At 39.5% G+C, this 12,298-nt stretch overlaps 1 protein-coding gene across 1 annotated transcript in view; it reads right to left on the minus strand.

Moving 5' to 3' along the window:
* LOC131239810 (uncharacterized) overlaps positions 1 to 11,946 on the minus strand; it is a 49,352-nt gene extending 37,406 nt beyond the window's left edge. The window contains exon 1 of the mRNA XM_058237686.1: positions 11,411 to 11,946. Coding sequence (XP_058093669.1) covers positions 11,411 to 11,712 — 302 coding nt within the window. The 5' untranslated portion in view covers positions 11,713 to 11,946. The remainder of the gene's footprint in view (positions 1 to 11,410) is intronic.
* Between the last annotated feature and the right edge of the window lie 352 nt (positions 11,947 to 12,298).

Here is a 12,298-nt window from a genome sequence, read left to right on the forward strand (position 1 = left end):
TGGGTTGAGTGGCAACGTCCCATGTATGATTATCATCCAATGCTGTGAGTTCGTCTGCCATAGCCTTCTTCCAACAATCATGAGTGGCTGCCTGAGAGTATGAAGTAGGAATAGAAACAGTATCCAGAGTAGCAGTCATGGCAGACATAGAGCATATCAAGCGATCTGGCGCTCGATGTACACGATTAGAACGACGTATCGAGGTAGGTTCAGGATCAGAAACAGGTACAGTATGTGCGGGTTGAGTAATAGGTTGTCGAGCTGTACGTGGTCGACGCGAGTAAACCTGCAACGGACGACGGAGAGTACTCGAGGCAAAAGGAATATCAGGAAAGATGGTTAGACCAGGAGAATTTGAGGCGTGCGGAGGAGGAAGAGATGAATGAAAGACAACATGTTCAAGAAAAACAACATGTCGTGAAACCCGAACACAACGAGAAACCGGATCATAACATCGAAAACCCTTACTGAGTTTCTCCAAATCCCAAGTACATACATTTGATCGATTTTGGAGATAGTTTGTTACGCTCACGAGAAGCCAAGTGAACATAACAGAAACAACCAAAAACACGAAATGTGGAATATGCAGGAGGTAAGCCTTTAAGAACAAAGTATGGAGATTTACTGTTCAGAACGTTGGTTGGCATCCAGTTAATCAAGTAGACCGAATGTAACATTGCTTTCGCCCAGAAAGAACGAAGAACACTCATAGCTGTCATCAAGGTGTTGGCAGTTTCTACAATATGACGATTTTTCGTTCAGCCACCCCGTTCTGTTGTGGAGTATCAAAACAGGTGCTCGGATAAATAATCCCATGACCCTGAAGAAATGTATGAAAATCTATTGAGAGATATTCCCCCGAGTCAGAGCGGAGATTTTGAACGGGAACCCGAAATTGAGTCTCCACCATAGAGTGAAATATCTTGAATTTTTCAAAAACCTATGACTTGAAGTGCAGAAAGTAAATCCAGGTGTAACGGGCGAAATCATCAATGAATATAACATAGTATCGTAACCCAGAGAGAGACATAATTGGTGAAGGACCCCAGACATCTGTATGCACTAGTTCAAACATAGAAGATAATTTTGTAGTACTTAGAAGAAAAGGAATACACTTACTTTTTGAAAGATAACAAGATGAACAAGAATAATCCAAGTCTTTTTTTATTAAGAGAAATGTTTCCTAACATGCCAGAAGAAAATAACTGAATTAACCGATCGGAATGTGGATGACCCAGGCGAAAGTGTCACAGTTTCCACAATTTATTTGCCGAACAAATATCTGATGAAGATGGAGAAAAGAAACAACAAGCCAAAGTTACAGATGGATCAAAGTCCAGCACGTATAGACGATCATGCCGCCTACCCATCCCAAGTACCTTCCCCGTTGCCAGATCCTGCACAAAACAACAGTTGGGAAGAAATATGACTAAGCAGTTATTGGATGTGAGTTGACCAACTGAAATTAAATTGGAGGAGAGGTTAGGGACTTGAAAAACATCACGAAGGGTGAACTGGTGATGAGCAGAAGAAGACAGTCAATGATCTCACTGACTGAATAGATAGTCTAGTGCCATCCGCAGTAGAAATAACCTAATTTCCGATGTAAGGACGAATGTCACGAAGATGGGATACCGCACCAGTCATATGATTGGAAGCACCCGAATCAAAGAACCATGTAGAAGATGGGGATATACCTGTCATACCGGCCGCAGAAACGGCCTGAAAGATTTGCTGGATCATCACAGGAGTCAAAGGTGATGAAAGACCTTCAATAGAAACGGTAGATGCAGAATCACTAACAGACGGCTCAGAAGAAATAGTGATAGCAGTAGCAGAAAGAGCACGACCACGGCCACGACCACCACGTCCACGGCCGAAAGAAAATGCATAGGTACGTGTTCGGCAGTCCTGAATACCATGATCAGTCCGCCGACAATAAGCGCGTCATTCTTTGTATTGAGCGACAACATGACCCACCTTGTTGCAGCCGCGACAAGTCAATGGAGTGGAACCACGTGTTGGTGTAGTGGTAGACACAGCAAGCACCATATCAGATGATCCCGGAGTTGAGGAAGGAAGAGAGAACTTTCAGTCGTTGTTCCTCAGCTAATAAATCATTAATAACCGAATTCAATGAAGGAGTAGGGCTACGATTCAAGAGAGCAGCCCGACAATGCTCAAATTCCGGACGCAACTTCATAAGAAATTGTCGAACTTGCGCACTCTCGCGCATAGTTTGAAAAATCTTAAAGTCATGAGGAAATGTTGGATCCATCATAGTCATCTCTGTCCAAATGGTGACAATTTTGGAGTAAAATGATTGAATACTTTCATCACCCTAAGTAAGGTTAACGAGATCCTGTTCCAGGCGATATAACCAGGCCGCATTGCTCTATTGATAAATTGTCCGTAGATGTTCCCACATTGCCTTAGCAGTGCGATGAGGTGTGAGGCCAACAGCAATGGACCGATCGACCGAATCGAGAACACAAGGAATAATCCGCCCATTATTCATTTCTCAATCAGCTAATTTGTCGGTATCTGTGGAAGTGGGGATAGGAACAGATTTATCAATGAGTCCCCACAAGCCATGAGCCTTGAGGAAGTGATGAAAATGGATGGCCCATAGAGAATAGTTGGTACCATTAAAACTATAATGTGAGGCCTCTGTACAAGATGAGTTCTTGTCCATTGATCTGAAGTAATTGAAAGCACGCAAAGAGTTGCAGCAGAAGGTGTTAGATGTACCGTACAACAGGAGATACCCAAGGGTTGCAGTTTCTGGATCTGGCAGAATAACAACAGATCTGGATCAGGAGCTAGAATAACAACAGGGGCGCTGGACCTGGCGGAATAACAATAGATCTGGATCTGGAGGAATAACAACAGATCTGGATCTGGATCTGGATCTGGAATAACAACAGGGGCTCCGGATCTGGCGAAATAAAAACAGATCTGGAACAGAGGTCGGACGAGCAGATCTGGAACAGAGATCGGACGAACAGATCTGGAACAGAGGCCGGACGAGCAGACCTGGAACAGCAACAGAATTGGAACAGAGATCGGAGAGCAGAGGGGCGTTGTACGAGCAGTTGGGCCGGACAAGCAAAGGATGACGCAGGGGTGCTAGATGAGCAGAGGAGTGGCCGGACAACGCAGCAGGGGTGGCCGGAAGACACAGGGGTGGTCGGACGAGCAAGGATGGTGGCCGGACGCAGGGATGGTCGGATCTGACAGGTGGTGCCAGTTTCGGATCAGTGAATCTCTGATACCATATAAACCGTGAGGAGCTGAAAGCTTTTCTGTATTTGAGACAACCCAAAGGGGTTGAATATATAGAGATTACAGTCATCTATACAAGGAAAATAATAAAAGCAGAATCCTCTACCTATGGAAACGAACTATACAAGGTATACTAGCTATACAAGGTATGTGAGTCTGTCTAACACATAAAACCTTTAGCTTTGGCAAGACAATAAAGCTTGTTAGTTAGTCACTTGAGGGCTGTGAATAAAGGAGACCTCTAAGAAAAGCAATAATATGAGATAACTCAACATTTTCCACCAACAAGTCTGGCAATATCCATGAATATGGTTCGCCTTTGTCATCCCATCCAATTTATGTTTACAAATTAATCTTTCATAATTGTACTTACAAATAATAATAATAATAATAACAACAACAACAACAACAACTAGAAAGTGCAACATTGAAGAATGGAATAGCACCTTTGCCTCATTCAAATCTTCTTCATCAAGAGGACCGAAAACTCCATCTCAATGTACCCCATGAACCCATTATCAGTAATGCTACTGGACCAAAATAAAAATTATGCTTAAGAACACCAGAGTATTTCTGTTTCACCTCCCTGAATACTCTTTTGGTTTTCTCACCAGTTTCCATAACCACCTTCACTACACTAAATTATTTTATTTTATTTTTTGCACCACAAACCATAAACACCTTCCAACTACTAGAAGATCTCCAACAAAAGGAGATGTTTTCGTAAGACTATCCCAAGCAATTAAGAAGCCTTTCATTGGTTCTCCAACAACAACAATACACCTACTTTTATCCATAATTTTAAAACCTGAAAACTCCACTCAACATTCATCTGGGTCGGGTTGACTCGAAGACTTAACCCAACTTGACTCAATAATCATAAATTAAAAATATTAGGAATAGCAAATAAAAGTTTAAAATAGTTAATATTCTACAAGCATAAAACTCATCGATTGTAATCGACCTATGTAATACACTATTAAATAACACTTGATTTTAATCAACCTATGTAATAGTCAATCTATTACACTACGCCTGCGGGAGTTTTATGCCCTCACTGCCAGTCCAAGACCGGATAAAGGGGGTTGCGTCTAGTTGGCAACCAACATCAAACTCATGCCATAACTTCCAACATGAATCCGAACAATATCGCATTCCAAAGTCGTGCAAGGGCGTTGTTATGGCCCTTGATAGAGTGGAATAACAGAAAAGGATTCATGTAGCTGACCCAATTAATTGGGATACGGCTTAGATGATGATGATCATAATCTTCTACAAGTATTACAAAATAAGAAAACAAGCAAGCAAAGTGCTGCATTGCTTGCTAGTTGAGTGTCTGCTCATCCTGGAAAGGTACAAGTTTGATTCACACTCTAATCATTTTAATTTTTACTAAAAGCTAGTTTGGCAAGTGACTTGGCTCAAATCACTGCTAGTCACGACAGTCAACTGAGTTAGCTAGTCAAATCAACAAACAAGCCTTTCCGAGCCAGGTCAAGTCACTCTCAAAACCAAGTTTCCAAATGACCCAGCTTGAAATCAATTCAACAAGTTTTGGAACTATGCCTCGATCTCTAAAGATCCTATTATTCGGTAAACTCTATATGACTCAATAGTGGCAGAGCGAACAACAAAAGATGATTGCTAATAGACGACCAGACCACACTTCCATTAAGGCCAATGCAAAAGCAAGCATACGCCATGTCCCTAATAATACTTCGAAAAGGAAACTCCATAAAAAGCTCGTGAAGGGGAAACTAAGAAGAATATAGTCAAGAGCTTCTACCATAGTGAAACATAAGAATAAGATGCTCGAAATGATCGTGAGTAGAATCTTATCGAAAACCACTACCTAGCAAAAACCAAACACCCTTGAGGAAGCCAATGAAGCCCATAACCTATAGCAAGTGGCAAACTCTACACTGCCAACAAATTTTTCAAAGGACTGAACTGAAAATCCACTCTTCAAAATAGATGTAAAGGCCAAATAAAGGAAGAAATGATCAATGGGTAAGCTCCAAAGTTGATTGAAATCCTCCATAACAGAAGGGAATAGGGATCATAAAATGACTAGACGCCTCAAGGAGGCCATCCACCTCAACAACCATAACAATGCTCTTTTCTAAGAATTGGCTTCTAACACTTAGTTTATATCCCTCTTTCAACCATCTAATTCTTGAACATGTTTCAACAAATTTTTGCCACCCTAACTTTCTTGAATGACATTTCCCCTTCTCCCTTACCCAATCAGATCATTGCATCCCACTTATTTCAATAGTATATCCATATAAGATGTTAAGTCCTATAACTTCCTTATACTTTCTCCCAAACATTCCACTTTCAACAGCTTAAAGGGATTTACTTTCAAAATGATTGCAGGCAATATGCACTAAAAGGCAACGGGAAAGAGCATGCCTCGATATCTTTTTTTTTTGAATTGTCACTCTCCACAGGTGCTGTTTTTAAGAACTTCAATGGCCAATTATCCTTTAAGAAGGTAAACAACACAATCCTGGTGACTCATATGCAACCAGCTAAAATCAAGTCCAAGCAAACATGCAACATATGGCTTCAAACCAAATTTTCAGTGTTTTTTCTCCATGAAGCACTGAACCACCAAAGTCCTATCTTTCAAGAAGCAAGGCTTTATTTTATTTTTTATTCTTTTCTTATAAATGAGAAGCAGAGCAACTGAAAGCTAGTGGTTTAAACATTAAAATGAAACCATCTTATACGAGGTCCTAGAGGAAATGTCAAGTTACTAATTTGAACATCTGGAAGTTTGCCTGAACTTTAAAAAACAAAAAGGGAGCCCGGAACGGTACATATGACCTAGAAGCAATGCCAATTTAATGAAAGCCCACTATATCGTTTCCTAAGAGAGTTTGACCAGACCCTATCCACTAATTGAGAGATAATGAAGACCATTTTAAAGATGATAAAATCACAGAGATGAATCAAGCTCAAAAGATTAACTCAAACACAATCTGTAGCTCAATTCGATGGGTCTCATCTCACAACTGTAAGGTTACAAGTTCATTCCCCCATCATAAAATATGAGCCCGAAAATCAGCATCACCAAGATGTGAAGTCAACTTAAGGACTCGGTTGAGAGTTTAGATTCATATTTTAACATGCAATGAATCACAACCAATATGTTAGTAAATGTAGAACAATCCGCTTATTACTGTAGCAGGTCACTATAGTAGCACTGTAGCAGTCACTGTAGCATGTGAAAGAAGAGAAGAAAAGGAGAAGAGAAGAGAAAAGCCCTAATTGAGTTGGACCTCCCCCTCTCTACCTTTTTATATCCTTTAAGTAATTTATAAAAAATATATATATAACAAAAAAAAAAAAAAACCCAACATATCCTAATTAACATAAACGAAAGATAATAAAAGAATAAGAGCTAGTTTGGCCTAGGGGGTCCATATCCACTTTCATTAATGCTCCCCCTTGGGCTACAGCATAGATGTTGTCGATGCCAAGTTTGGAGAATATGTGTGTTGACCGAGTGTGACCAAGAGCTTTGGTGAATACATTAGCAAGTTGATCTTGAGACTAAAAATACAGTGTAGAGATTTCACCAAGTGACAATCAACTTCAATATGTTTAGTTCTCTCATGATAGACTGAATTGTTTACAATATAGGATGTTTCTTGATTATCACATAACAACCGTATAAGTAATTTCATTGCAAATCCCATCTCCTGTAACAATTTCTTGATCTACATTAACTCACACATAGTATGAGCCATTGCACTATATTCTACTTCCACGCTTGAGCAAGACCACAACACTCTACTCTTCCACATAATTAGATTTCCCCCTACAAATGTACAATATCCAGTAGTAAACCGTCCATCTACTAAAGCACTCGGCCAATCTACATTAGAGTAATCTATGATCTGAAGATGATCATTCCATTTGTATAGAATTCCTAAACCTGGTGCTTTTTTATGATACTGCGAAATTTGAATAATTGCATCCATGGAAGATGATTACTATTCTACAAGTAGCAAGAGTTTCAATAACTTGGAACTCTTCTTGAGTGAGTGTAATCATCTTTCATAATTGTTAAGTTGTATACGTAGAATTAGCCAGAAAAGGCCCACTGTTTTCAACAATGTAAGATGCCTGATTAGCCCATGCCAGCTTCCCATGAAAATTCCAACATTTTTCAACAAGGTGATTTGTGAGCCCATAATGCGTACACTTTCTAGGTTCACAACCTCCTACTTCACCACAATCACCTTGATTACCTCTGCCACCGCGACCGTCGAGTAGCCTCAATCAGTAAAGGATGCTTACGAAGAGTTGTCATTGGCTCTACTTGTGGAGGCAAGAAATACACATTGAAGGCAAGATACATCTCATTCAGAGAAGGCACATCTTTGCGACCCAAGATCTGTGAATGAGTTGTTTAATATTAACGTTTCAAACCAGAAAAGAACTTGACTACACAAAACTCCTCTCATTATTGAAGTGGCTTTTCCAAATCAGTAGTAAAGGGTTGATACACATTCAACTCCTCCCACATTCCTTTAAATTTGGAATAACATTTGCCTAGCATTTTATCGCCTTGTTGAAGCTCAAATATTTCTTCATATAACTGATAGGTACATGAGATATTTTTGTCGGATGAATACATCTCTTGTAATGCATTCCACACTTCCTTTGCAGTATCCGAAAACATTATGTTATCATTGATAGATAATTCCATACCATTCCACAGTCATGCCATAATTTGAGCATTCTCTTGGATCCATTATTCATATGTACTATACTCCCATTGGGTTTTTCCGCTGTCAAGTATTCAGTTTTCCATTTGCTGTTAAAAATACTTGAATGGACTTGGACCATTTGTGATAGTTTGTTCCATTTAATAGACCTTTGAAGATAGTTTGTTCCATTTAATTTAATAGAGATTATCTGAACCCCTAAAAATCAAATGGATTTATGAATCCAGTTCTCAAATCACTTCTCACTTCCATCTAGTATAAGGGACTAGAATATATACCGCAAGCTTATATGTACACGGGCTAACCTTTTGCAGCCAATGAACACTTAATTTTTACGCTTCACATGGTATGCACACCACTGGGAGAGAATAACCAACCTAGAAATCCACACGTTCCAATTAATCATGAGGGTTGATGATCATGAACAGTACAACTGACGACGGCAAGTAGCCCACATGTTCATACATCCCAGGAGAGGCGATGGCCACAAACACTTCATCTCTTTCTCACGCACAGACCATAGCAAAGGCCAATACAACAAAAAGAAAAGTAACCCTTGATTTATTATAAGATTTTTAGCACAAGAGGGATGAAATAGCTCAAAATTAAAAGAAGGAAACAAGGATAGGGTAGATGGGAGAAAGATGGATTAAATCGTAAACAAGAAGGCTCTAATACCATATAGAACAACCTGTTTGTTACTGTAGTAGGCATTTTAGCATGTGAAAGAAGAGAAGAAAAAGAGAAGAGACGAGAAGCCCTACTTGAATTGGACCTACCGCTCTCTCCCATTTTGTATGACAATTATATCCTTTTAGTGACAAAAGCAAAAAATACACAACATATCCTAATTAACATAAACAAAAGATAATAGGAGAATAAGAGCTAGGGGGGGCCATAACCACTTCCGTTAACAATAAACATGGGAAAACAAGATAAATACTTCTTTTGCAAGATGACTTAAATTTTATTCGAAGGAAAAGAAGGCTCCACTTAAGCAAGGGGAAATGAGGATCCAATGATGAGTGACCCTCTTGCCACTCCCGCAAGGGCATCTAGAAGCACATTTGCTTCCTTGGAACGTAGGAGATGACACCATTAAACTTTTCTTTCTAGTGAAGAACCCTAAACCCTAGACTCGAGAGTTCCTTAAAAGATGCCGCTTGCACTTCCAAAAATACTGCAAAGGCAACCTTTTCAGTTGAGAGGAAATATTTTAAGACTTGGATTAAGACTCTTCACTAAATCAAGTTTAATGAATTTTCTCATTTGACTTGTCAAGTCATGATCATGCTTTGTTGAGATCTAGTCCTCGCCATGTCTTGAATCAGAAGTTAACTGAGATAAGTTGACTTGGCCTAGTTTTGAGTCAAATCTATGAATTTCCAAACCATGGTCCTAGCTTATCCACCAAGGAAAAAATTAAAACAGCCATTTGGATTTCAGAATCCCTTAGTCTAAATAACTTCCCGGAATCCAATCACATACAAATTTTCCATGCAAAGAATGGGTGTATCTGAGGTCATCAAAGGGAATCCTAATTCATTTTCTCCATCCTGAAAGTATGTTGAGGAACTTGTCATTTCACCACATCAAAAATAAAGCACATTATTGTTGCCTTTAGTATCATTATGATGTTTTCTTAGGTCAAGAAACACGACTCAATCCCATGCTCGCCATATCCTCTACATTTGTATTAATCACTACACGTCAACGGTACCCTCTACAGTCAAAGCTTCCACCAAACATGTCGTATTCTAGGTGTCTAGTCATTCAATGCTGCCCTGAATTTCCAGTTAACTACTCATTATTGATTCATCTACATTCAATTTGAAGACTACTATTTGTGGCAGACTTTATCACACCTTAATAGTGTGATGGACACACTTTGTTAGGACCTAGAGGCTAGTTCTCTTCTAGATAGAAAATTGAAGTTACATGAGTCAAAAACAAATTGGAGAATAAATTCAAAATTTTTTTAATGACCGTCAAAGTAAAGAAGTCAAACCCAAAACTAAAAGGAAGCTGGACCTAGTGAGAAGACAAACTAACAACAAGGAATTGGAAAGACTTACTATGTATAAACTAACAATGCTATGAGAACTCCACACAGGTAGAATCAGATAGTGGTAAACAAGAAGGATTGGAAGCTACAGAAATAATCCGAAAATAAATAAATAAACCAGATATATTTCTGAAGGATCAAAGCGTGCGTGCGAACTTTTCAGATCTCTTTTTTATTAACTTGCAAATAAAGCTGAACTCTGTGGTTACATCATAGGAACTTACATACCCTTCTATTTAAGGCAATTTCCCATCAAATGCAGAAAAAAAATGCTTATACAGATAAAATCTTCAAATCAGACAAGTATATGAGAATGCAAAGTAGCTAATATAGAAGACTCCAGCTAAATTCACCATAATTTCCACATGTCTTCCAACACTACTCAAATATACTAAGATTTATCAATACCCAATTACCAAAATAACTGATGAAGTCACTAAGATAAGAGTGAGAGAAACACAGAGATGGAGACATTTACAGATTATCTCAGTAAATATAGTCAAAGGTTTTTACTACTTGGTAAAGTTTAGCAGAATCATCCATTTTCTTCAATTCGAAAACGCCATCTTCCATCAAAGCCCAAATAATAACATACGCACAAAATTAATCAAACTGATGGAAACTCCTGAACAGAGAACACAAAAGATCAACAGAAACAAAGTCGAGATCATTGATAAAGGTACAGCGAGAGATCATAACTCTCTATGGAAAAACTCACCAACAAACCCTCATCCCTTTTATTATAATATCACATTTTATTGAAACCAAGATTTAACAAAATACTGAGAAAAGTATCAAAATCTTAACTAGATCGTCAGTCAAACATTGCATTTTCTTTTACTCAGCATATATCATCTGATCTAGCCAGAAATACTAAGTAGGTACAGCTAAATACACCACAAATCTAACATCGTTTTCATGAAGAAACATCATTCCGGATAAAACCCAGATCGGAAACAAGAAATTTACCTATCAAATCAACAACTAAAATGCAAAGAAATGGATGGAGAAAGACACAAAACAATCCGATATTTCCATAGACATTCCCTGTTTTGGGATTAGTTCAGCTACGAAATTCAACTAAACAGATCAAAAACTCAATTTCCAAGAAGACCCACATTCCAAAACACAAAAACAGTCTCTTTTGTTTTTTCCTTTATTCTCTTTTCAAATTGGGTTTGAAAAGATTGAAACTTTGTAGAACAAATTCCAAAATACTCACTAATTCGACAAACAGATCAAAGTCCAGATATTTAAATCCAATGGGCGAACAGAGAAATAGAGAGAGAGAGAGAGAGAGAGAGAGAGAGAAGAGTACCCCATGAGATTGACTTTGAGGTGGATGCTCAATTCGATGAAGAGCTCGTACATCTGGCCGAGATCCGCAGCGTTGCCGTGAGAGTAGAGGAGGGTGGATGTGGCCATGGGGTTGCGGACATAGACGGCCACGATCTCCGTCCCGCGACGAGTTGGCAGCTTCATCACCTCCACGTTCTCCCTATGCGGGAAGCAGCTCAGCGTCAAGAGCCCTGTCAGCTCGTCCATTGCCAGCTTGTATGAGGGAGGGTTGGGTGGGAAGAAGGCGAACTTCGCAGCCATTGATGACGTCACCCCTCCCATCTCTCTCTCTCTCTCTCTCTCTCTCTCTCTCTCTCTCTCTCTCTCTCTTCCCAGTTCCCCCCTCCCTCTCTCTCTCTCTCACAACACCAACAACCAGAAAAAGAAGGAGAAGATTGTCATTTTTTGTTTTTAAATTTTTTTTATTTTATTTCTTCTCTTTTTTGGTATTTTTCTTGGTTCTTCTCCTGTGGTTGCTGCTGTGAGGGCTGAAGGCGAGCGAGAGAGAGAGATAGAGCGAGAGAGAGAGACAGAGAGAGAACTAAAGTGCACAGACTGTGGTTGTGAAATGTTTGAGTGAGTATGGCTCTTGCTACACTGCGATTCTTAGATCCTACTCGCAGGACTGTGTCTCACACGCCTGGCAGATCTGGGCCGTTCATCACTGGGATCGTTGTGCTGTGTTTTGGACTATAAAGTAATCTGATCCCCTGCCCCGATATGGCTCAGCTTTGTTTGATAAGGATAGGTGGTCAGCTTTAGCTGGAGCATATTTACGTTAGTCTCCAGAGGCACGTCACATATTGGGTTCCACACATTTGGCACATGTGTATGATGATCCGAACCATGAGTCCGGTCAGATCAGCCG

Source organism: Magnolia sinica, chromosome 3 (genome assembly GCF_029962835.1).
Source record: "Magnolia sinica isolate HGM2019 chromosome 3, MsV1, whole genome shotgun sequence".
Taxonomy (NCBI): domain Eukaryota; kingdom Viridiplantae; phylum Streptophyta; class Magnoliopsida; order Magnoliales; family Magnoliaceae; genus Magnolia; species Magnolia sinica.